Source organism: Terrapene carolina, unplaced genomic scaffold (assembly GCF_002925995.2).
Source record: "Terrapene carolina triunguis isolate 2854851 unplaced genomic scaffold, T_m_triunguis-2.0 Scaffold18, whole genome shotgun sequence".
NCBI classification, from domain to species: Eukaryota; Metazoa; Chordata; order Testudines; family Emydidae; genus Terrapene; species Terrapene triunguis.
Genome location: NW_020664369.1, coordinates 571,395 through 598,320, shown reverse-complemented (window position 1 = coordinate 598,320; position 26,926 = coordinate 571,395). Strand labels below are relative to the sequence as shown.

General features: G+C 41.9%; 1 protein-coding gene across 2 annotated transcripts in view; it reads left to right on the top strand.

Annotated features, from left to right (window-relative positions):
• LOC112104300 (leucine-rich repeat and calponin homology domain-containing protein 1-like) overlaps positions 1-26,926 on the top strand; it is a 244,238-nt gene that overhangs the window by 188,777 nt on the left and 28,535 nt on the right. For both annotated transcript variants that reach the window (XM_026653179.1, XM_026653147.1), the window contains exons 15-16: positions 2,350-2,397; positions 3,073-3,145. In XM_026653179.1, the coding sequence (XP_026508964.1) occupies positions 2,350-2,397; positions 3,073-3,145 (121 nt within the window). The remainder of the gene's footprint in view (positions 1-2,349; positions 2,398-3,072; positions 3,146-26,926) is intronic.

Below are 26,926 nucleotides of genomic sequence, written 5' to 3'. Positions count from 1 at the left end.
GATCTTCAAAACCACTGCTTGGCTGGCACCTAACTCTGTAGTGAGCTAAACTCATTCAAAAACTCCTACATTTTCACTGTAAAAGTTCCATAGCTGCCGGTGTTTCTGCCTCTCAGCATATGCACTGCCACTTCACTCTGGGTATTGGGATGTCTTTCTCATGCTTAAGCGCCGGTGTGATCCATGAACTGGGGGATGAAAGGCAGAGGAGTACCTGTCTCACTGTGGGGCTTGATCCAGTAGATGTGCTCAGAGACCACCTACTGGGTCAGGCCCCATTCAAAATCAGGCCACTGGAGAAGGTGGTGCTCCTGCCCATCTTCTAACTTTTAGCCCAGTGCTGTCAGCACTTGCATGGGATGTGGGAGACCTGGGTTCAGTTCCCCACTCAGGTAGAGGGGGAGAGAGGATTTGAACAGGGGTCTCCCACATTTCTCAGGAGAGTGTTCTGCCCACTGGTCTATGGGATATTTTGCTGTGGGGCTCCCTCAATCTCTCCTGTTGAAGCTGTTCTGCTTTGGATTAATTAAATACTGATTGGAGTAGGATATTGGACCCTGGGTCTCCCACATGCCAGGTGAGTGCTATAACCACTGGGGTAGACGTTAGGTGGGCACCACCAGCTCCTCCTCTGCCTTCTCTAGCTGTTTTGTGTGAAGTAAACAAGACATCTAACTCATTTGCAGAAGAAATGACTTAGGCACCTAAGCTCCCTGACTCCAAGAGACTGGTTCCTGTCTATGGATTGCTAGCAGAGAGACCTGCCTCCCTATAGCCTGGACTTAGGCGCCAAACTCCTGAGGGGAACGGAGCGTAGGATGCACCTCTTTTCAGCATTTCCTGTTGGCTAGTTTATGGAGCTTCCCACCTAGCATGCTGGTTTAGTGTATCCCATTCTTAGCCGCCTATCTGTCCTCATTCATTATACAGGGAGGCTAGGCAACGAACCCCAGCATTGTCCATCCCTTCATTGTTTCTCTGATTTTCTAGGCGCATAGAAGTTAGGCGTTGCAATTCTGAGCGTCGTAACGCTTCAGCCCTTTTGTGAATCTAGGATCAGTATGCTGCTGAAAGTTCTTGATATCAGTAGTGTTGTATACAGATTCAAACTTCTGACGGTGTTAGTGATATTAACAGAGCATGTGTCACAACATATCAATGTTATGAAAGTGACTTTTTTGATATAGCATGATTATTCTATACTGTAACAGATCTGGCCTGTTGAGCAGGTAATGCCAGGATGTCTGTTACAAGGACATAGACCCCTTTAGCTGGGGGGTTGTTGAAAGCTGTCGTCTCCAGGCAGGACACATGAAGAGGGGTCTACTGACTTAGAATGCTCTTATTCAGTCTAGAGAAGATAAGGGTTGATTAAAACCCTGAGGGAAGTCCTTTCATGAAGACTTGACAAGAGGACTCGGAGGTACACAGGAAAGGCTATGCAGGGAGGAAGGGTGTGTCTTCTCCCATCCCAGCTTGCTGAAAGGTGGAAGCAGTCTTAGTGGTTGGGACCAAGTGTTCTGCATTGCTTTATGTTTGTTCCAAACTTTTTTGCAATACTAAAGCTGGCCCTGAGAAAAAGGTGTTGCATTGAACTGTGGTTTGGCCTTTGTTTTACCTTCCATAGCTGGTGTATCTGCCCACTGGCTTACATATAAATGATACAGTGTTAGTATTTGTAAGTCATGTTGTGAAATATGCAACATACATTGTCAGTCTGATTATGTTTAAAGAAGTGGCAAAAGATAAGTTGTACCATTATTGTAGAACTGTCTCCTGGTAAATCTTTAAATCTATATTAAAATAGTTTTGTTTGGTGCTTGTTTAAATTATGAACTCCATAGAACACCCTGAAATATTGACCATGAACCATGAACTCTGTATTAAAATGTTATAACTTGTGAATCAAATATAACCACCAACTTACGTAGTGCTAGATTATTTTTAAAAGTCTACAAATTACTTTTATTTCTGTTCTAAATGAGGAAAATGTAATAAACTCAAAGTTTCCTTTGTTTTAATGAGACTGTCACTAGCTCGTTTAAGAATAGAAATGTGTACGTGTGTTCTTCCTGAAAAAGAATTGTTTCACTGAAAGGTTAACTAGTCTTTGAAGAAGAAAAGTATTATATAAATGCTAAATATGATTCCTATTAGTTTAGGATTGTACTGTAGTTTTTACTTTAAGTACCTATTCACTCTAATTCTCCTTGATGAAAGTGTGGGTAGGATGGCATAGGTTCCCTAAATCTCTCTCTATGGCAATATAAACCTACTTGTGAACAAAATGCTCTTTAATGTATGATAAATTTACTTACTGAACCACTTTATTTCTATTCAAACATGCAGAATGATCTGATTGTCTGGAATATAGGAGGATGCAGTTCTCACAATGAGGTGAGATACTACTGGTATTTGTGTGTGTCTGTACTGTACTATCTTTCCAGTCTTAGCTCTCCATGGTACAGAAGGGTACAGTGTTTATCCCCCATATTCTTCCACCCATTGCTGTACTCCTTCCTTTCCTCCTGCATAGATCTGCAGACCCAGTTCAAGGTCCAGGGGGAGGTAGAAAGATGCTCTAAGGTGTCTAAGTAACATCCCCTTTTCTGGTTTTTGTTGCTTGGATTTGTGCTGGTTTTCCTTCCGCAGAATTTCACAATACAGTAAACAAAGCAGTTAGGCAAGGAAGGGTGTTGATGCAATGGAAGAACAGAATGTATGTAAGGAAGGAGCGTTTTTTCTTATTCATTCTAAAATCCTGCACTATAGTGATGAATTATTATTCATGTGAAATATTAAAGTGATGATGTGAAAGAAAACTGAAAAATAATCAGATGAAGTTAGAACAGTGGGACAAACCCTCAGTTCTTTCTTAGTCAGAATCCCCTTTGTGGTCACCAGGAGATTTGATGGAATAAAGAGTGAATTAGGATTACAGGATTTGAGCCTATAATGTTAACAATTTGGGGGAAATAATTGTAATGCTGCATGATTGAACCTCTATATTTTGTGTAAACAATTGTGCTGAGATGTATAGTTTCTTACTCATATCTATCTTGAAACACACAGAGTAAGGAAAAAACTCCCACACAATCTCCTACTACAAACAACACAGCTCCTTTTGGCCTGAAGCCACGATCAGGTAAGATTGTGAGAAAGAATAAATTACAATAGGGCTTCTTCTCCAGCAAACTCAAGGACTTTTGTTTTCTTATATCTTATCCCCATCCAACAGGAATCAGCAAGTCTCTTTTTAGTTTCTTAAGCCTGTGCTTACTGGTGGTGACTGTTCACTTACAATAGATATATATTTAGTAAGAAAGGAGGCGAAAACACTGTCCCAAAAACACTGAAAAAAAGTACAGTAGAAGTACTAACTTTTCAGCACATTTTATATGGATCAGTTTTCATCCCTCATTTTTTTTCCATATATAAAAACGCCATATATCTGCCTGATGCACCAATTTAAATCCTATGTTCACCTGGTTGACATATAGAGATACATTTTAAAGCTGTGAATAAATAAATGTATATGATAACAAGGTTTATTTGGGTAATTATTGTGCATTGCTCTGAAAATATATTCATGAGTTTTTCCATAGGAGTATGTATAAATATCAAATTAGGTGTTAACATAACTGCAGTCTGTAGTAGAATGAATTTGTGATGTGCTAAATGCATAATCATTGACATTTTAATTAGTGTGTTCATATAAACCAATTTTAATTGCTAGGGCATTAAGAATTAATAATCTCTTTTTAAAATGGGATCAGATGTAGGATGACATTGTTTTTATCTTTTGTTTGCTGAAATATGCAATATTAGAAGTCATCTCACGTTGTCTTTGAAGTATATCATGGCTTAGATTTTTTTTTAATATATTTCACCTTCCTAAAAATGTAATTGTGGTTTCTTTCTTTCACCACTAATACCTTTAATCGAATGCCGGTAAACCACTACAAGCTTGTAGCTTTCGTAATGAAATATCTCAGCAACAGCAGCACATTTTCATATTTGAATGAATTATAAGAAATTGTACCCTTAGAATTTATTAAAACAAAAAAAAGTGATAATGAAACAAAGAAAATGTTGTTGAACCAAAATGGTGTCATTATTGAGAGCATTTAAATTCACCGTTCAGTTGAGATTATGGGAAAGGTATGCAACTTAACCAGGATATCCAAAGGTTTTAGATTTGTTCAGAACCAAGGCTTAAAGGCTTTACAAATTGAAAAGTACAAGCATTCCTGTGTATCCTTACTGCTTCAGTTAATTTTAAATATATGCCAACATATCAATGCCCTCCACTCCTGACTACTCAGTATGTAAAAAAAAAAAGGACCTCTTATTTTGTATATATGTTAAGTAATTTAGCCCTTATGTCTCTGTTGTTTTTCATATAATATTGAACAGACAACCTGAAAGTCATTATTGCATAGTGCTTTACTTAATAGGTCTGATCTTGCGCACACCGGTTTTGCAAGTGTCATTTCATGGGTTTCAACTGAATTACTCCTGATTTACAACAGAGTAAAACAATGGAATTATGCTGGTGTGAAATCAGAATCAGGCCCAATGTCTTTTCCCATGATATAACATTAGTGTGAGAGGCCTGGTCTATGCTAATGAGTTAAGCTGACCTCAGTTACACTTGTTATTTAGGTAAAGATACATAACTTAAGTCAACGTAGCTTAGATTGATTTACAGTGGTGTCTACATCATGCTATGTCGATGGGAGAGAATCTTCACCAGACCCACTAAATTGATGCCTGCTGGATCGCTGATTTAGCCCATAGTGAAGACGTGCCCTTAGCTGATCATGTGCTATAACCCAGCGTGCTGTGATGAAACATTACAAATGAAATTTGACACCTTGGAAATTACTCACCTCACCTATCCCATTTCCCCCCAAAAAGCAAGTGCTTCATAAAGGCATTAAATCTACTCCTTTAATGTGGTTTACCCACACACTAGAGCTGAAAACAGTGTAGCTGTGAAGATACCTGCCCTATTGGTGAACCTTGTGTGTATTTGCCTTGTGTGTATTTTGACTTGACACATCTCTAATTTCTGCAAGTAATGCCATCATACTTTTCAAGCTTTTTTTCCTTCTTAAAGAATGTATAAATCTAAACCCTTCCACCAGTCAGTGTTTGCTTGTACAAATGTACAAATCTAAACCCTTCCAGACAGTGTTTGCTTCTTAATTACCTACATCCTTATTGCTGTAGAGCTGGTCTTGGAAGCCAAACATGCTGTGTGCACCAGCAAAGTTAGTATTATAGATTTCAGTTCAGTTTAGAGTTGAGGTTTAATAGCTTTTTTTTTAATAACAGTGCAAGATTTGTTTTAAATGATTCTAACCAAAATTTATAAATCCTGCTCTGGAAAACAAAAACAGAAATAAGAAAGATATGTGATAGAAAAAAAAATACCAGAGGGGGAAAAATGAGGGGGGCAAAATATATTTAAACATGCCCTTCAGAGTTTATATTTTATTTTTCCTATTTGATTCTACTTAAAATTAATGTTTTGCTTTCTATTTAATATTATTTCATTGTGTCATAGTGATTTATGTCTCTAGGAAAGGTAAAAATAAACAGAGTACTAGACTTCTGGTAATGATTCCAGCTTTTTGAAGTACATACACAAAGCCTGCTTCCAGAGGATAAACCACAGTTACTTAGATTTCTCTGTCAGCACATACTAGATCTGTGTTCATGGGTAAAAGTTATTTTTATACCCATATTTTAAGGCTCGCCAAAACATGAGGAAAAATCCATACATGATGCCTAATTAGGTATCCAAAGAAAATGTTTTTTGAAGGTAATGAATATGCTATCTTGACCTTTTGGTGTATACCCTTTTTTTAAAAAGGCTCAAACTGCTATACAGAAGTTAAAAGGAGAAACTCAGTGCATTTTGAATTAGTCTGTCTTATGTATATACTTTTGAAGAGTGGATCTCTCTAATTCACACTAGTGATTGGAAAAACATTAGAACATGACTGAATATTGTAAAGAACTAAGTACTATGAATTTCCTTTTAACAATAATTCTGCTGCTTGGAAACACTTTCATACTCTGAGCAAGAATATCTCAGAACAGTTCATGATTTACTCTTGATTTTCAAATAATTCAAAGCACTGTTAGTAATAGTGGTGCTATTGTAGATAAATTTGAGAATTTCCTAAACTTTTTGCCATCTCATTCACTATAAAACCTTAGTTTTACTCAGAACTTGGCTGGATGTACCCACACCATCTAATACCCTTTGCAGTATTCAAAAGTATTCATTTCTACTTTTGTGCCATTTTTACTTAGTTTTTCTTTCATGACTTTTACTGAACAGAGTGGCTTGCAAGCCTAACTGAGGAGCAATGCTTGTGTCCTCAAAAGCTACATTAAGTACTGAAAAAAAAATCAAGATACAAGGCCTTTTGCAGGAAATGAAGACTCGACTGTAAATTATTTAATTGAAACAAAACTCTGAAATACACATCTGTTATCAAGTCCCTTCATTTTGGTAGTCCTAGCGCATTAAAGCAGATTTAGTTTGCATGAACATGTGCTGGAAACTCATTTTGTTTATGTCAGTTGCAAAGAGTAACTGAGAATCAATTAGTAATTATTTTTCTCCTACTCATTAGTTAGAAAAATAGAAACTCTACATCCTCTCATTTATTGTTATGTTTAATTTCTTCCCAGGAAGTGAATTGGCTGATATATGTGTACTTTGGAAACTCATGAGAATCATTTTTAACAAATGAGACTGACAGTGCTGGCAATATTGCTTCAGACACATACTGTTTTAGCAGGTGTTGATCCTACTGGAAGTGTGTTAGGTAGGTTTTGCTGACTCATTGATGCAGCTGGCTCCTTATCCCACAGGAAATAAGTGAGCTTGGAATAGCTAGAGGCAGAGTGAACTAAGGTTTGTAACAGACAAGTTCTAAGGAAAAGAACACTAAGAGCAGCCAAACCTAATGATTTAAAGAGGGTGGTGGTTGCGGTATTATTTTTAACTACTCTAGTTAATCTGTCAGATTCCAGAAAGGGTGAATTCTTTTTCTTTCAGTACCTGTAGCTTTATTTGGAGTGGGGTGAGGCTTTTTACTGAGGCTTTATTTATTTTTGCCTTTTTTCCATTTTAATACTTAAAAGATAACTTTTCATTGAACTGGTATAGATCATTGCCTTTTTAAAATCTAAATGCTAATTTTCATGTTTATAATGAATCCAGATTTCTATGAGGTACTGTCAACTCCTCTATTTAAATTGAATTAGGATTACAATTTGGCATTCAAAAAGGCAACATGGCAGTGATTGTAATAGCATCAAAAGACCTCATTCAGGATCAGGGCCCCAGGCTTAAATTGTACATGGTGGAAACAGGGAGCCAAAAAAAGGTTTAAAGAGGGGGATGAGGTGGTGAGAGTGGTGGACAAAGACGATGATCATTAGCAGCTATGATTTGTAAGGACCATAGGGTGCGGGGGTGGAGGGTAGTGTGGGTTTGGGGGAAGCTAGAGAGGAGGAACATCTAGTAATCAAGATGGGAGAGAATGCGACAGTGTAGGTTGGAGATGGAAAGGGAAGAGATTGCTGAGGTTAGTGGAGGGATTTGAAGCACAGGTGAGAAGCCTTGTTATAGATAACTGGAGGAGGAGAAACAGGGAGGAAAAAAAGTAGTAGCAGGGAAGACCGTGTTGAGGAGAGAGGATACATTGCCAGTCTTCTCTTTGAAAGAGTCTGCAAGATCTTGTGCAAAGAGGAAAAAGAGTGCAGAAGAGGGGAGGACTTCAGTAGGGTTATCAAAGGTAGGCAAATAGGTGGCTAGGATTGTGAATAAGGAAGTTAATGAGAGGGAAGAAATAGTGCTGCTTGAGCTGGAAGATGACAGCTGAAGAAGAAAAGAATAAAGTCAGGAGGATCATGGGATTTTCTCCATGTTGGAAGGAAAACCAAAGGATCAATGAACTACTAGTAGTATATCCAGGACAGAAATGGGTATTCTTGAAATAAAAACTTTCCCAGGAAAATCTTAACAATTTTGTTAAACTGTGTTTATTCCACTCTGTGGAAAAAGTGCTCTTCTAACACTGAAAACCTGAAATATATAACATGTTTATTTCCTAATGTTTTTCTACTTGGTTTATGTTTTTACTTCTGCAACTGCACTTATGATAAATTTACCCATCAATTCACAGAGTCAGGGTTTCCTTTCTTTAGCCTACAGTATGAAATCTATGGGTACTTTTTTTTCATAGGAGTTGGTTGTAAACATAATTATGTAAAGTGCTATGTTGTAGTAATCTTGTTAAGATTAACAGCATTAACTGCACGTATAATGTATGATTTACAAATACTAACATTTAATTTTTCATTCTTTTTATTCTGTACACCGTCTTTCATTCTTTTCTTCCAAAATTATACATTTTATATTAATCTCATTTGAATGGCATCCTCTTCATTGCCATGCAATCTTCATACCATATATGAAATGCTGCTACCCCTGTGGTTTTTCCTGGTCTGTATGCTACTGTATCTGGACTGGCTCTCACTCCCCTGCAACAGACCCACCCCTCACTCTTCCTCCTATCTCCTTCAACAAACTTACACAGGCTCAAACATGGGACAACTATAGCTACAGTATCCCATCTGAAGGGGACAGTGACAATGGTAGGTGATCTGTACATATTTAATTTGTATGTTTTCAGATAATTTGTATGTTTGGCTATGTTCCCTACACAGCTAAAGATGTAGGACATTCAGCCATATGCTTGTTGTAATGGGTAATAAAACTTATGGATTAGAAACCAAAAGACTCAGATGGTACATGTTAATTAGTGAATAAGAATGTTGAGTACGCAGTCTAAGAAGTCCATGAGCAGAAAATGCAGGAAAACCAAATCTGATCATTGTCACTGCTAGGACACCGAAAAGACATTTAACTGAACAGCATTCTTATCAGCATCCCCTTCTCCGAAGAAGGGATTCAAACAGAGGTGAAAGGAGAACTAGAAATATTTTAGTGAATAAAGCAGTGTTTTCACTGAGTGAAATCAAAGTAAAAAAGATAGATAGGTAGGTCAGTCGGTCTTCCTTTAGCTTTAGTTTGTTTCCAACCAAAATCTTTGGACTGTTTGAAAACAATAGCTGCTGTGCAAGCATTTTTCCAGTGTCACTTGAGCTGAATAAGAGAATTACATAGATTTTTTGTGCTGGACTTGGTGCTGTATTTTTCAGATACTGAAAGTTATTGAGAGTTTTTTTTCAGGCAGCATCACAGTGTGCTAAGACGACGACAATATCTCTCCACATTTGCGAGTACCTAAGATTTATGAAATATTCAAGAGCATATATGATAAATTTGTCACAATGCATAACAAACAAACCACTGACCAAAAATGAACAGTTCTTAATTTTTATTTCTTTAACCAAAGAGCAGACTAAATGTGATTTCCTAAGAAGTTTCCAGATTTCTGACCACAAAGAAGATACTCTCTCCTCCTGTCCCCCACCCGAGAATACTTCCCACATTTCAGTCTGAACCTGGTGTGTGCTGGAACAGGATTTGGGGAATACACAGTGGATCCACTGTAGTGCAGACATCAGTAAAGTTCACAGCTATGTATATAGCTGTTGAGTCTGAGTGCTTTTGATTGAAGCAGCTCCCATAGCCTGGGACACAACATGAAAATGTTAATTTGGCTTTTCTCTTGAGGACATTATAATACTGTATATCATGTCTGATAATGGATCCAATGCACTGAATGCTCTACATAATGGTAGCATAAAGTATTTTTTGTTTTGTCTGCTGTTTAATTAAATCTAATATTACATGGCTTCCTTGAAAATGAAAAATTAGAATAATCATCACTGGCATTATTAAAAAAAAAAAAAAAAAGGCCATTCAGAAAGCTGTCACATTCTGAGACATTCAAAAGTGTGATGGTCATTCAAAACTGTATCTTATACAAGATGTGCCCATATGATACAATTCAACATTTTTTTTATGAAAATGCTGTCACACCAAAAAAAAAAAAGTTGAACATGATGTAGCAGGTGTTCTTCTGATTGCTAAACAAGGGACATATATAAATAATTTGTTGTGCATGCTGAGCCCTTTGAAACTGGCTATAAGAAATCTGTTCTGACCATTCATCCATCAGCCAAGTACTCCCACTTGGCTGGCTTATAAAACTGAAACTTAAGAAATGAGGCTAAAGAATAAGACTTTTTTTGTTTTTTGAAAGAACACATTTGGTGGCACCATTTATGCACATTGTTGAAAAACTATCTTTAAGTGCAGTCTGTAAGCAAATATTCTTTACAGTTTGAAATCCTACACTTCTGACTTAAATGGAGATGGAGCACTAAAAGGTGATCTGATAGCTTTTAAAACTAAAATATTGGCATTTTTAGCACCATGCTAGCATTTTTTTTTTTCACTCTCTAAGAGTTGCAAGCTCAGTTAGTATGGATCATGAAGATAATGTCAGACAAGGCTTCCTGGTCCTTTCTAATATTGGGAAATCTATTCCATCATTACAAGTCCTCATCCATAGTTCACATGGTAGAGTGTGGGAAATGAAAAAAAGAGCTGGCCACCTTGACAGATGTGGAATACTTAAAAACACCTGAATTATCTACCAACAGATCTTTCTTTGCATGAGAAGGATGGACAGTTGGTATATTATTGAAGAAAATCAGACTTGCTGGTTCTTAGGAATAAAAGGAATTCTAGTAACAAGCAAAAGCCTATAAAGATTTTTCTCATTGGAAAAGAAATTTGCTAACTGTCTTAACCGTTCTTTATAACTGTGATGGGGTGGACTAGGCCCTGAGGCCGCCTGCTGGAGGCCTTGTGGCCCTGTCACACCCTGCCCCAAAAAAGGGCAGTAGAGAGGTCTTCTGAGATGCCTAGAGCGGCTGTGTGGGAAGCAGCCAATCAGGGCCCAGCAGGTCAGTATAAGAAGAACTGCAGGGTTTTTAAGTTCAGTTCCTTGCTAGAACTGGAGGAGCATGGATGGTGTGTGGCTGGCTCAGGGAGCTGCAGGACCTCAGATGAAGTAGTGCTGCCAGAAGCCAGGGAGAGGGAAAAGGAACCCTGAGTTGGTTGCGGGGACTCTCATCAGGACATGGTCCTGAAGTAAGGGTGAAGATGGTGCAGGGCTGTGGGGAAGTGGCCCTGGGAGTTAGAGCAGCAGAGTAGTGGGCGTGCCCAGGTCCAGGGCTGGGGGAAGTCAGCAAATCTGCATTGCCAGCAGATCGAAGGACGTGATTGTTCCCCTCTATTCGACATTGGTGAGGCCTCATCTGGAGTACTGTGTCCAGTTTTGGGCCCCATACTACAAGAAAGATGTGGAAAAATTGGAAAGAATCCAGCGGAGGGCAACAAAAATGATTAGGGGGCTGGAGCACATGACTTATGAGGAGAGGCTGAGGGAACTGGGATTGTTTAGTCTCCAGAAGAGAAGAATGAGGGGGGATTTGATAGCTGCTTTCAACTACCTGAAAGGGGGTTCCAAAGAGGATTGATCTAGACTATTCTCAGTGGTACCTGATGACAGAACAAGGAGTAATGGTCTCAAGTTGCAGTTGGGGAGGTTTAGGTTGGACATTAGGAAAAACTTTTTCACTAGGAGGGTGGTGAAGCACTGGAATGGGTTACCTAGGGAGATGGTGGAATCTCCTTCCTTAGAGGTTTTTAAAGTCAGGCTTGACAAAGCCCTGGCTGGGATGATTTAGTTGGGAATTGGTCCTGCTTTGAGCAGGAGGTTGGACTAGATGACCTCCTGAGGTCCCTTCCAACCCTGCTATTCTATGAAGTGGCCTGGACATTGAGGTGCCCCCAGAGGTGGGAATTGAACTGCAATGGCCCAGCTGGAGAGTTGTGGCCAGAAAGTCCCTAAGAAGGCAAAGACTTTGTCACCAGGGAAGGAGCCCTGGGGCACTGCTCTATCCCTGAGCAGGGAGAACTTGTGGGAGACATTACAGAGGGAACCGAGAGAGACGCCTGTTGGACTTGTGCCCCGGGAGGTTGTTTTGCTTTGCTTTCATCACACAGACAGACTGTGTGTGATTCGGCCGGAGGGCTGAGTCACCAAAGATGCACCAGATAGAGAGAGAGAGTGCAGGCGCACACACACTCGTCCGGGAGCACTCGCAAGAGGTGAATGCGACCCTGTTACAATAACTTAGATTCTTGAGGCTTGTTGCCATTTTTTGCCTATGTTGAAACTAACATAGAGAACTATTGTACTTTGATCTGAAGAAATACTCTTTTCTGAGGCACACATTTGTGTGGTGTGGGCTCCCCTTGGTGGAACAAATGTATAATGCAGAATAACTAGCATATTCCATATTGTTGAAACATCCTGAATTAGAACACTTTACTTCCAATATTTCTACTCTATAGTGAATATCTTATTCACTTGCTAATTTATTTTGCTTATGTATGTTTTCCAAATTGACTAACCTGTTTATTTATTACACTTTGAAGGAATTTCCTATATGTTTTCGTCTGCTTCCCATAGGTAGAACGTATGTCTTATGAATAAGTCAAACTGAATGAATAATTTTGACGTTTACTTTCCATAAGCAGATGTTTGCTATTCATGGACATTTATTTACAAAACTGCATAAATCTGAGGTACCTCACTGTGTTTAGGGTTTGTAATTTATAGCAAACTAGACAGTGATCATATTCAGAAATAGTACCTAGAGCGGATGAGTCGTTCCACAAAGACCAAACATGAGTATCCTCTCTCACAAGACTTACATTCTACATCGGAATAACAGTACACAGACAATAAACCGAGTCTTACCCATAACAGTATTTCCTTTCAGAACTTCTCCTGTTCTTGTCTAATACATCCTCATTACAATATGGGACTGGAGAAAGTTCAGTTTCTCTCTCATGCGGGAGCACGCCAGTTCAGCACAGCACATAAGCAAGATAAACAAGGCTAGAATGATTGAAGACCATGATAAAAATTTCCAAGATAGATGCAGACTCAAACACAAAACATACAACAGTGGCCGTTGGCATGATTCCTTTTGTACAGAGCATTTTGAAGTGTTGCTGCTCTTGAAACTGGAATGGAGATGACAACAGTTTTCAAGTCTGCTGTTTCAGTGTGGATGGGGGGTGCATGTTTATTTGGTTGTGTGTGTGTGTTTACCTATTTTCCTTGGTATTATAGGGAACATACAACACATCTAAATAGTTTCCAGAATTTTAAGTATTGTTTAGTCTAAGTTGTACAGTAAGTTTACTAATTTGAAATGTAAATAATTACTTAACACTTTTAACTGATATTCTTAATAAATGTAGTAAGGTATTTTAATTTTTTTATTATAACATTAGGAACAATTAAAATAATTGGCCTGATACAGGAATACCGTATTTCATTTTAACTTACTGTTAAAAACACAATCTTCCTTTTCTTCATATGTCTTGTTCTGTTGTGGATATCTGATAGGGAGCATTTGATAACTAGCTTGTGATCTGTTATCCTTGGATTTTAAATAAGATTCACATGAATTTATCCACAGAACAACCATGGAGTTTAATGAAAGCCATGTGGCTAAATCCCCCTGGTATATTTTGAAAATGTGGGAGCTTTGCTTTGCTATGTTGCTCTTTAAATTATTATTTTTTTTTACAGATCTTTGGATGGGCTAGTTTTTATTGCTTATCTCAGGGGTAGGCAACCTATGGCACGCGTGCCGAAGGCGGCACATGAGCTGATTTTCAGTGGCACTCACACTGCCCGGGTCCTGGCCACCGGTCCGGGGCGCTCTGCATTTTAATTTAATTTTAAATGAAGCTTCTTAAACATTTTAAAAACCTAATTCACTTTACATACAACAATAGTTTAGTTATATATTATAGACTTATAGAAAGAGACCTTCTAAAAACATTAATATGTATTACTGGCACACGAAACCTTAAATCAGAGTGAATAAATGAAGACTCGGCACACCACTTCTGAAAGGTTGCCAACCCCTGGCTTATCTAGTAGGCTCTGCCACCATCTAGTTGGTGGCTTTTCCTGAAATAATTATTTTTAATAAAGCATTTTACTATGCAGTCACTGCAATCATCATCTCATCTAGAACAGTGCAAGCTATTCCTTCAGCCATTGGGTCCAAGCAGAGATTTCATTTGGTCACTTTAATATCAGGACATATATGAACACAACTCATGAGCCCTTTCTGGGATTTCAAAGAAAGTATCTCATGCAGGAACCTTTTTTCTTCTTCTTAATCTTAATGCAAATACATAAGCAAACCTGTCAAGGACCCAGAAGATCCCAGGATACAGTTTAGTTTATTGATCCTTCAGATTCATTGAGCCTCATGTAAGCATGCATTCATCCTGTGTTGAACTTATCTGAACTTTCCTTACACTCCATTTTTTCCTAGTGTGTTACATAATTTGAAAATCGATATAAAAGTTAAAACATTTATCCAAAACAAACCTAAATAAAAATGAGATACACCTCTACCCCGATATAACACTGTCCTCGGGAGCCAAAAAATCTTACCGCGTTATAGGTGAAACCGCGTTATATTGAACTTGCCTTGATCCACCGGAGTGTGCAGCCCCACCTCCTGGGAGCACTGCTTTACCGCGTTATATCCGAATTCGTGTTATATCGGGTCGCGTTATATCAGGGTAGAGGTGTAGTGTTCGCATGAAATAATTAATTTGAGTAGTAAAGCAATGACTATTATTTTTATTCCATATTGTACCTTTCTTTTGTATTATGCAATTAGAAAGAATAATTTATTTCTTTATTCTTACCAGTAGGTGTCACTGGCAGTTGCTGTATTTGGTTTAGAAGAGCTCACGTGTAGTTTTCATTTCCCACTGGGATTGAAAGTAGTTTTAAATTGTTGGCCTTCAAACAATTTTATTTTTAAAAATTAATTTTTTAAACATATTTAGTTTAGAGCAGTGGTTTTCCTGTGGTCCTTGGACCCCTGGGGGTCCGCAGACTATGTGTAAGATTTCCAAAGGGGTCCGCATCTCCATTTGAAATATGTTAGGGGTTCACAAATGGAAAAAGTTTGAAAACCAGCAGTGGGTCTCAAACTTTTGTATCTGTGACCTCTTTCATACAGCAAGCCTCTGAGTGCAAACCCCCCGCCCCTTATAAATTAAAAACAATTTTTTTATATTTAACACCATTATAAATGCTGGAGGCGAAGCAGGGTGGAGGCTGACAGCTCATGACCCCCGTATAATAACCTCACAACTCCCTGAGGGGTCACAACCCCCAGTGTGAGAACCCTTGGTTTAGAGAAACATGAAATGGTAGGCCAGCTCTTACTAATTGTTTCTCTTCCTGCTGGCTCAAGGGTGTGGCTCTTGTTCTTTAACATACCTTAGGGGACACCATTATCAAGAGAAGAACATACAACATAATCACAATTATTAACCACAGCTATTTTGTTATTAAAGAAAGGAAAAGAAAACATTAAACAGAACATCAAATGACTGAACACAAATTAAACTGGTTACTACTATTACAATCTTTTGTGTATGTCTCTCTGTGGAGAGAGTTTAACAGAGATTACATCCTTGAGAGTGAACCGCCTCTGGGGAGGCGCCTTTCTCTTGGTAAGTTAAGACTAAAGTTTATTATTTCCCAAAATTATTGTGAATTCAGTTTTAGTATCTTATTAGATACTTAAAACTGTTTATGTGTGGGCAAAATAGTTCAAGAGCAAATGAAGCCTGTCTACTACTTAATAACCTTAACAGTTTATAGTTGGGCAAAGTAAGCAACCTTAACTAAATCCTATGAAAATTGAAAAAAATACTTAAATGAGTTCCTTAAAAGAAGCCATTTAAGGAGCTGTCCTTAAGACAGTCCAGTTATGATTATTTATTATCTTAAATCCAGTTATATTCCACTATTTCTCTATTTGCCAATGTTTAGCCCCTGTTTCCTCTCCAGGAATACATATCAACTACTTGGTGAATAACAGAAGAAACTGTTTATCGTGGTCAGATCATGGGCAGCCAGACCTAATAGTGGGAGCGAGTCTGCAGTCATGAGACAGGAGTCAAGAGTCAGCTGGGTCAGGATACCAGGAGATCAGAAGCAGGAGACAAACTGGAGATGAGAACCATGAGTCAGGAACCAGACTCAGGCCAGGTTAGGCTACCAGGGGGTCAGAGGCAGGAAACAAAATGGAGGTCAGGAACCACAAGGCAGATGCCAAGAGTCAAGCTGGGTAAGGATGCCAGGAAATCAAACAGCAGAAAGCACAGAGTCCAGAGCATGGTGGAGCCCAATAGTTTGGGACAGCTTCTTGTTGCTGCCACTGGCTTAAGTAGAGCCATTGGGCCAATCAAACTTCAGGGGCAGAGCCTCACTCTGGGGCTGGACTTCATGGGTCCCAGGTAAGCCACTGTCACCAGGCTGCCAGGTTGAGGGTTGAAGTATTGTTGCTCCCATGAAACCTGCAGACCTGGGTTTGAGATCTATGGGTCATGACACCACCCACACCTCTAGGAGTGCCCTCTTGACAACGTGAGTCCAGGTTTCTCAGGGTGGCTCCTATGGAAGGCCCAAACCAGGGCAGGAGTGTAAACATTTTCTGCTTGCTCCCAAGTGCATTCCTCTGGGCTGTAACCTTCCCAATCTATCAGCTCCCATAATTTGCCCCACTTAATCTTAAAATTGAGGACTTCGTGAACAATGTATTCCTCCTGACCTTGTACTAGCACTAGTCGGGGTGGTGATTGGGGTCTTTGGGGAAATGTGTTATCAGCGTAGGGCTTTAGAAGTGAGCCATGGAATATAGAGTAAACTCCAAGGGATCAAGGGAGCTGGAGCTCGAAGGTGACCAAGTTGATTTGTTGCCAAATCCAGTACGGGCCAAAGAACAAAGTCCAGTTTCCAAGAGGGTTTGTCCATGTAGAGGTGTTCTGTAAAAAGCCATACCTTTTGTCCTACAGCGTACCCTTTTGTCTGTGCTTGTCTACATGTAGTCTTCCTTCACCTTTTCAAGATGTCCCTGCACCTTCTCTTGGATATGATGGATGTGTTGTACTAGATCTGAGGCTGATGGGTTGGGGGAGCATGGGGGTAGCTGTGGGTGAAATAAGGGGTGGTACCCATAGTTGATAAAGGGGCTGTGGCCTGTGGATGCATGGTCTGCATTATTATAGGAAAACTCAGCATATCGTAACAGTGAAGGCCAGTCATCATGGTGATGATTGATGTAGCATTGGGAGTACTGGTCTAGGATCTGGTTGATTCTTTCCATTTTGCCATTGGACTGAGGATGGTAGGCAGAGGACAGGTGCGTGTAGACTTCTAATAGACGTATGGCCTTGTGCCAGAAACAGGCAGTAAAGTGTGGCCCTGGTCAGAGGTGATGTGACCCAGGAGCCCATGAAGACAAACTATTTTCTTTATCTAGAGCCCAGCAGTTTCCCCTGCAGAGGGTAAACCCAGGCAGGGAATGAAGTGAGCCGTTTTAGTAAAGCAGTCTACCACTGTCAGGATAGTTGTGAAACTACTTGATTCTGGTAGTTCCACTCCAAAGTCTAAGGAAGTGGTCTTCCAGGACCAAGATAGGGTGTCCAGAGGTTGGAACAGACTGCAGAGTTTCTGGTCTGGGATCGTGGTGCAGGCACACACCTCTCAAGAAGCAACAAAGGTCTCTTTCGTGCGGCACATATGGTGCCCTCAGAAGAACCAGGATATTAATTGTCAGGTTTTAAATCACCCTAAGTGTCCTGCCAGGGTGGAGTCATAGCATAGTTGAAGAGCAACTCTCGCAGGTCCTGGGGGAACATAGATGCAGTCCCTTACAAACATCATCCCCTCCCAGGTATTGTGTGGTTTTTGGTTGATAATGGCCAGCACATCGAGTGGAATTCCAGAGACAGAGGCAGAGTGGATGAGCATGAACAGGTCCTGGTGGTGAGTCGCATTGAGGAAATTATGAGACTTGATAACGTGGGCTGGTTCCAGACTCGGTCCTTGTGTTGTGTCGGAGCCATATCTTTGGGACAAGGCATCAGCCTTGCCATTTCTAGTTCCAGGCTGGTGGGTCAAGGTAAATTTGACCAGGAGAAAACTAAAGCCCACCAGAGCTGTTGTTGGTTTAGGGTCTTGGCCCTGCACAGGTGCTCTAAGTTCTTATGATCCGTAAATACTTGAACCGGGTGATGGGCCCCTTCCAAGTAATGTCACCACTCTTTGAAGGTGGTCTTAATTTCCAAGAGCTCCTTGTCCACAATCTCATAGCTTCGCTCAGCAGAGGTAAGCTTGCTTGATTAGTAGGGGATGGGGTGCAGTATTTGCTAGGGGCCATGCCTCTGGGAGAGGACTGCACTGATTGCTGTGCTAGAGGCGTCGAAAACTTGGGTCATGTCTGCGTGGGCCAATACTGGAGTAGTGGTGAAGGCAAGCTTTAGCTGTTCAAATATGTGCTGGGCCTCAGGCAACCAGTGGAACTGGGTGATTTTCGATAGTAGGGCAGTGAGGAGCTTGGCTTGTTTTGAAAAATTTTGAAATAAACTTCTGGTAAAAAGTTTGTGAAGCCTAAAAAACATTGTAGGTCATGCGTCTTGTGGGGGACTGCACAATTGTGGACAATCTGTACCTTGTGCAGATCCATCTCGAATCTTTCCAGGCACAGGATGAAACCCGGGAACTCGGTTGAGGTCTGATCAAATGCGCACTTCTCAAGTTTAGCATAGAGACCGGGTCATCATAGTCTCTCCTGGACTGTGTGGATGTGAGTGGTGTTCAGATCATCTGAGAAGATCTACATATTATTGAAGTATACCTCCATGAACTGGTCCAGTAGGTCTCATAGCACATCGTTAACAAAGTGCTGGAATGTTGCTGGGGCGGTAGTCCAAATGGCATAACTACATATTCAAAGTGGCCATAGTGGGTCCAAAAGTCAGTCTTCCATTTGTCCTCCTCTGAAATACGAATGAGACTGTAAGCTCCATGGAGATTTAGTTTAGTGACTATGTGGGCAACCCCCACCCGGTCCAACAACTCAGGAATTAGGGGTAGTGGGTAACAGTTCTGGATTGTTATTTGATTTAGGACTCAGTAATCAACACAGCAGCGGAAGCTGCTGCTTTTTTTTTATTTATTAAAAGGACTGGGGCACTGGCTGATGAAGCTGATTTGAAGATGACCACTGCCTCGGGCCGAGTTCTCTTGGAGATATTCTCGCAACCCAGCCAGTTCAGGCTCTGACATGAATATCTGCCCAAACAGTATCTTTGTCCCTGACTGAAGTTCTGTGAGACAATCATAGTTAATTAATTTAAATTAAATTATTAATTAATAATTATAGTTCCAGTGTCAGGGCAGGCTTTCTGCATTCTTCTCAAAGATGTTGGTGTAGTCACAGTACTTGGAGGGGGAGTGGGGGGGGTTCCATAATTGCCCCTAGGAGGTGTACCAATGCAGGTAACCACATCTACTTGAACCTTCTTGGGTATGAGTGCAACACTTACTGTACCCTGGCCGTGCCGTCAGCAGAATTCTGATGGGAAAGTGGCCTTTTGTTCTCTCCAGTGCATGATGGGATCATGAAGGGTTAGCTAGGAGATGCCAAGGATCATGGGAAAATATGGGGAATGGATCATGCCAAACTGTGATATTTCTCTGTGTCCCTGAATAACAGGTTCCAGTGAAATAGTCTCCGCCACAACTGGACCTGAAGACAGCAGGGAGCTGTCAATTGTTTCAGTCATGTCAGGCACAGCCTTGTGTAGCTGGTGAATCTGTAGGGCCTGAGTTGTAGCTGCATCCATAAAATTGTCCTCTGCTCCCGAATCTATTAAGGCCCATTGAATAGAAATCTATCAGGGGTCCCCCGGGATGCGCAACTGGATAGGCATCTGCAAATGGAAAGCCCCGGGATGGGGCTCAGAGTGCGTCTCAGTGAGGACTTAGGGTACAGGGAAATGCTATTCTGTCAAGGCCCAGGCTGGTCCCCCACATCATGCCTGAACTGGCTTGCTTCCGCATGCTTCTCAGCATTTGTAATGGGGAGGCCAAGACAGCGTGGCCAACTTCACTGCAGTAGAAGCACAGGTGGTGCTGTTGTCTGCATTTTTTTTCTTCAAGTTTGAGCTGCTCACGAGCCAAATTGTCTTGCATAGGTTTGGCGGGTGATACAGAAGATGTCAGTATACGCGGGTAGGGGAACTGCAGGGAACCTCCCTTCTCCTCTCTTCATTCTCACAGTCGATCATCTATGCGGTTGGTAAGGTCAGTAAGGGCGTCTAGGTTCATAGGCATCTCTACATGAGCCAGTTCACCTCTGATTTCTTCCTACAAGCACCAGCAGAACTGGTTCAGATTTGCTGCTTCATTCCATGCTGTCTCTACTCTGAGATGGCAGAAGTGTGCTCAGAGGAGGCCACTGTGCCTTGCCCCTGACGGAGTCTCCTCAGGCCAGCCTTGGCCATTCAAGCTTGGTGTAGGTCATCAAAGATGATTGATATCAACTGGAGAAAGGCATCCTGGTTTGACAGTACCCATGTACGCTGCAGACAGGTTTGAGACATATGGGTCATGATACCATTAGGCTTTTAGGGTACTACAGCTTTTAAACATTCCAACAAAGTCATTACAAGAGTTTTAAATCTATTCCTTTGGCAGCGTCCTTGTTAACTTTCTCTCATCAATCCATGTTAAAGTCTTGTGAAGGTTTTGCTTGGTTTGGTTTCTTTTTGAGTCTTCCCTGCTTTTCTTATATGTCTGTGGCAGTTTGCTTGTGAAGAGCTGTCTTTGAGCAGGGTAGCAGACTGGGTGTGTGACAGGTGCTCACTTAGAGTTTTTATACCTTTCTTCTTCCTGTTTTCATTAAAGTACAGGAAAACACACCTCTTTCAGACCTGTTCAGATTGAAAGTCGGTTGCTGCCACCTTTATGTTGGCTTACATGACACTTTCAGCTCCTGAATATGCAGTCTGTTTAATGAATATATGCAGTATTTCTTTAATTGCCTTTGTTCTTCTTGTGGCAAGAAAGCATCAGATAACTTTCAAAGCTAGTCTTTATTCAGTCCAGTCTCTGAGAGTCTTTCAGTTTTATTAGAGCTTGTTAGGAAATTAAATTCTGCTTTCAGAAAGTCCAAACACTCCTGGTCTTTATATAAAAGTTTTTAGTTCTCAAAAGAGTCTCTTAAAATTAAATAACTTTTAGAAAGTCTTTAGCTCAAGTTGTTGATTCTATATGACAGTTTTTGGAATGATGATTTTCTTATCTTCCTGATTTGGGTGAGAGTTTGCTTGCACACTGCCAGTAATTAATTAATTCTCCATTAATATAAATGTTCTATACTTAAATGGCTTCTTATGTTAGTAACTGGTTATAGCATCAAATGACCTTGCTATATTTCTACATAAAATATCTTCTTCCTGTAATAATATCAGGCAGTTATATAAAGGCTTGCATTTTGATACAAAATATTTGCAAATACACATCTCAAAAGGTGTTTGCCGTTTCAATATTTAAGAAATAAACGTTTAAAACATTTCCAACTACACATGTTTATCCTGGAGTTTCAAAAACACAAGCAGAGATTTTTCCTTTGAAAAGAAATGGGGTTGGTGTTGCCACTTTCCAACCTAGATTTATTGCTCGCATAACATACCTACATTCCTTTTTACAGTTAGGCCTCTACTTAAAACATTAATGTTTTACATGTTTTGTCTTTTTGATGTTTGCTTGATCTTGGAAGATAGAAGCAGAAACCTTCTGGAACTTCTTGGATTAACTTTAACATTTTGTAACATGCTTAGCTAAACATATGTACTGTTATATATCCAAGCATCCTGGCTGGAACATATTTGTAGCTATTTCTTGACGTTTAGTAGAGGCATAAACAAATTTGTAACAACTTAATGAAAAGATTTATAATAATTTTATTAATATTTTATATAAATACTGAGGTCTCTCCCCTACATCACTAATGGCTATTAGCAATCTGTCCATTTGGGACATTTGCATTTACAGATATACATGACTTCTTCCTTCTCTATGTATCTTAATGACCAAAACATCATCCCCCACTTTTCTTCCAGCATTTTGAACAAGCCCTGGCTCACCAAAACTCCCCCACCCATTGCAGGAGATGAGGGAGATGGAGAGTAACTAGCTGAGTCTTATGGAGGAGTCTGTGGATATATTCCTCTTCCTGCACCAGGACCAGACCACTCCCATCTCAGTATCCAGAGGGAGACCAAAAAAAGGAAAGCATTAGTTCAGGGGGGCAGGAAATAATCCTAACAAAAGAAACAAAGCAAAACAGCAATGCAACAAAATCTAAAAATCTGGAAATAACCATATCCTTTGCTTACTCAGTGTGGCGCTGTTACACCCCCCACACACACACACACACACACACCACCACCAGCCCTTTAGTGGCTGTACAATGCATAGAGGTGGTTGAGCCTGCTGATGACTTCAACCTAACAGGTCTGGGTTGCATCCTGCAGCCAATGGCTAACCCAGTGGTGTCAAATGACAAGTGGTGGCTGAACCACATAGAGGTTTGAGTCTGCTACAACCTTGAGCTAACGAAGCTGCATCTTTTAGCTCAGGCAGTTGAGTTTTATGCTTTTAGAACCAGAGGACCTGGGTTTAACTCCCCATGTGGATGACCCACCTAAGGGTGTCACATTACATAAAAAGAAAAGTAATAAATACAAGTTACATCCCTTCTTGAGCACTTGTCACTTTTCATGATGCATGAGCAAGCCTAGAGTCAGTCCAGCCACAAGAACTGGTGATCCTCTGCCATGGTATCTACAGTGTGGGAGGGCATCGGTGGGCATAGCCCTCATGATACATGTACAAGAAAGAACCATTAAAAGCTGTCATTGGAACACAACAAAAATGTTTAAAAGTGCAAATATACATTAGGTACCGTAGAGTTTATGTCCCTGCTGTGCCCGAAGTTACAGGATGGATGAAATAATCCATAGCACCAGGAGTGGTTGTAGGAAAACTCTGTATGGACCTAGTTCAATACTGCACATGAAATGGGAGTCTCTAATGTAGGCGAGCCTTCAGAGGTGCTGTAATAGGCATTCAGTTTTTAGAAGTCAAACACATAATTCTTCTTCGAGTGCTTGCTCATATCGATTCCAATTAGGTGTGCGCGCGCTGCGTGCACGATCATCGGAGAATTTTCTACCCTAGCAACACCCGGTGGGTCGGCTGTGGAGCCCCCTGGAGTGGCGCCTTCATGGCGCTGGATATATACCCCAGCCGACCCAGCGCCCCCTCAGTTCCTTCTTACCGCCCGTGACAGTCGTTGGAACTGTGGAGCACGGCATAGCTGTTCTCCACTCTCCCTAGCTTTACTCGTTAGTTCTTGTAGATAGTTGTTGGTTTTACTCCCGCTACTTCCTGATCCCCAAAGCAAAAGGGGGTCTGCAACCCATTTTGGACTTACGCGGACTCAACAAATTCATAGTAAAGTTGAAGTTCCACATGGTCTCCTTGGGGACCATCATCCCTTCCCTGGATCCTGGAGACTGGTACGCCGCCCTCGACATGAAGGATGCATATTTTCATATAGCAATCTACCCCCCTCACAGGCGCTTCCTTCGATTTGTAGTAAACAATGTGCACTACCAATTTGCCGTCCTTCCCTTCAGATTGTCCGTGGCTCCGAGAGTGTTCACCAAATGTATGGCTGTCGTGGCAGCATACCTTCGTCGACAAAGGATACAGGTGTTCCCGTATCTAGACGACTGGCTCGTGCGCAGCCGAACCAGGGAGCAAGTTCAGGCGCACGTCCAGATAATACTACAAACATTCCACGAGTTAGGCATTTTTCTCAACAAAGAAAAGTCCACTCTGGAGCCATCCCAGAGGATAGAGTTTATCGGGGCAGTTTTAGACTCCAGACTCGCCCGAGCTCTTCTGCCAGACACTTGGTTTCACACCATCGCAAACATCATCCACGGACTCCAGGTCTTCCCGATTACCACAGTAAGGACGTGCCTCGGCCTGTTGGGTCACATGGCCTCTTGCACTTACGTAACCAGGCATACCAGACTTCGGCTTCGCCCACTTCAGGCCTGGGTATCGTCGGTGTACCGTCCTTATCGGGACAGCCTAAACATGGTGGTCACGGTTCTGAACCCGGTCTTGACCTCCCTCACCTGGTGGCTGGATCACAAGGCGGTTTGCGCAGGAGTGCCATTTCACGCCCCACAACCCTCCCTGCACCTGGTCACAGACGCTTCATCTCTAGGGTGGGGCGCTCACCTCGGGGAGCACCATACCCAGGGCCTGTGGACCACATCCCAACTAGCTCTGCACATCAATGTTCGAGAGCTGATGGCGGTGCGCCTAGCGTGTCAGGCATTTCTTGGTCTCCTACATGGCTGTTGCGTGTCAGTCCTCATAGACAACACCACGGCCATGTTCTACATCAACAAGCAAGGAGGAGCCCGGTCGTCTCCCCTATGCCAAGAGGCCATTCGCCTGTGGGAGTTCTGCATTGCCCACTCGATACATCTCATGGCATCGTTCCTCCCTAGAGTCCAGAACACTCTGGCGGACCGTCTCATCAGATCCTTCCAAACGCACGAATGGTCGATTCGCCCGGATATCATCCATTCCATCTTCCAGAGGTGGGGATTTCCCCAGGTCGACCTGTTCGCCTCACGAGCCAACAGGAAATGCCACGTGTTCTGCTCCCTCCAAGGATGATCTCCGGGCTCCCTGTCGGATACTTTCCTCCTATCATGGAGAGACCAGCTGTTCTACGCTTTCCCTCCATTCCCACTGGTCCACAGGGTGCTGCTCAAGCTACGCAGAGACAAGGCACATATGATTCTAGTCGCTCCAGCTTGGCCAAGACAGCACTGGTACACCACGCTTCTGGAGCTATCGGTGCAAACTCCGATCACGCTTCCCTTGTGCCCAGACTTGATCTCTCAGGACCACGGCCGACTCTGTCACCCCGACCTGAAATCGCTCCACCTCACAGCGTGGATGCTCCATGGCTGAATCGGACAGAGCTACGATGCTCACATCCCGTGCAACAGATTCTGCTGGGAAGTAGAAAGCCCTCTACACGGACCACTTATTTAGCCAAGTGGAAACGGTTCTCCTGTTGGTGCGAACAGCGGGCCACGCCCCCCTTGCAGGCGTCAATTCCACTTATACTCGAATATCTCCTATCCCTGAAACAGCAGGGCTTGGCGATATCTTCAGTCAGGGTTCACCTGGCTGCTATATCGGCGTTCCACCCAGGAGAACTCGCTTCCTCGGTCTTTTCTAACCCGATGGTCGTCAGATTCCTCAAGGGCTTAGACCGGCTATACCCACAGCAACGCCAACCCGTTCCGGCGTGGGATCTTAACCTGGTTCTCTCCAAGCTCACAGGGCCCCCGTTCGAGCCATTGGCTACCTGCTCACTCCTTTACCTATCTTGGAAGACAGCCTTCCTTGTAGCCATCACTTCAGCAAGACGTGTTTCTGAACTCAGGGCGCTCACGTCTGAGCCTCCGTACAGTCTTCCACAAAGACAAGGTGCAGCTTCGCCCCCACCCTGCCTTTCTTCCCAAGGTAGTATCAGCTTTTCATGTGAACCAGGATATATTTCTCCCGGTCTTCCATCCTAAGCCGCACGCCACCCGTCAAGACCAACGTATGCACTCCTTGGACGTACGCAGGACCCTGGCTTTCTATATTGAGCATACGAAACCGTTTAGAAAGACGACGCAACTCTTCGTTGCAGTGGCCGACCGGATGAAAGGCTTACCGGTCTCCTCGCAGCGTCTCTCCTCTTGGATCATGTCCTGCATTCTTGCTTGCTACGACCTGGCCGGTGCCCCGACGCCGCGCCTCACCGCCCACTCCACGAGGGCCCAAGCCTCCTCGACTGCCTTCCTGGCTCAAGTCCCGATCCAGGACATTTGTAGAGCTGCAGTTTGGTCATCGGTCCACACCTTCGCCGCTCATTATGCGCTTGTACAGCAGTCCAGAGACGATGCTGCATTCGGATCAGCGGTTTTGCACACAGCGATGTCTCACTCCGACCCCACCGCCTAGGTAAGGCTTGGTAGTCACCTAATTGGAATCGATATGAGCAAGCACTCGAAGAAGAAAAAACGGTTACTCACCTTTGTAACTGTTGTTCTTTGAGATGTGTTGCTCATATCCATTCCAAACCCGCCCCCCTTCCCCACTGTTGGAGTAGCCGGCAAGAAGGAACTGAGGGGGCGCTGGGTCAGCTGGGGTATATATCCAGCGCCATGAAGGCGCCACTCCAGGGGGCTCCACAGCCGACCCACCGGGTGTTGCTAGGGTAGAAAATTCTCCAACGATCGTGCACGCAGCGCACGCACACCTAATTGGAATGGATATGAGCAACACATCTCGAAGAACAACAGTTACAAAGGTGAGTAACTGTTTTTTTTGTTTGATGAAGGGCGAGATGAAAGATAGTCATGAATAATTGGAGAGTGCTATGAGTCTGATCCAGCAAGGTGCTGAATACTCTCAGTTCCATTGGAGTCCTGCACCTTGTAGGACTGGGATCTAACTAAAAGACTTAGAGAGGAGTCCTATGATAGAAGTAGCGAGACTTCTAACAACAGATCAAAAACTCCAAGGGACAAATGCTGTGCGAATTTGGTAAAATTCCCAGTCAAGACCATAGGATATGGCCCTGAATGATGTCTGTATATTCCACTTATATCAATAATACATTAATTCTGTTATGAGCACCCCCCAAGCAAATACACTTTTATGATTGTAGTTCTATATCAGATTTTCTTTCTATATGCTCTCTGGGAAATCGTCCAACAGACATAATTGGGACCGTGAATAAGGATTTTGTTTAATCTGAAAATTAATAAAGCAAAAGTTTTTGATGGCTTGTT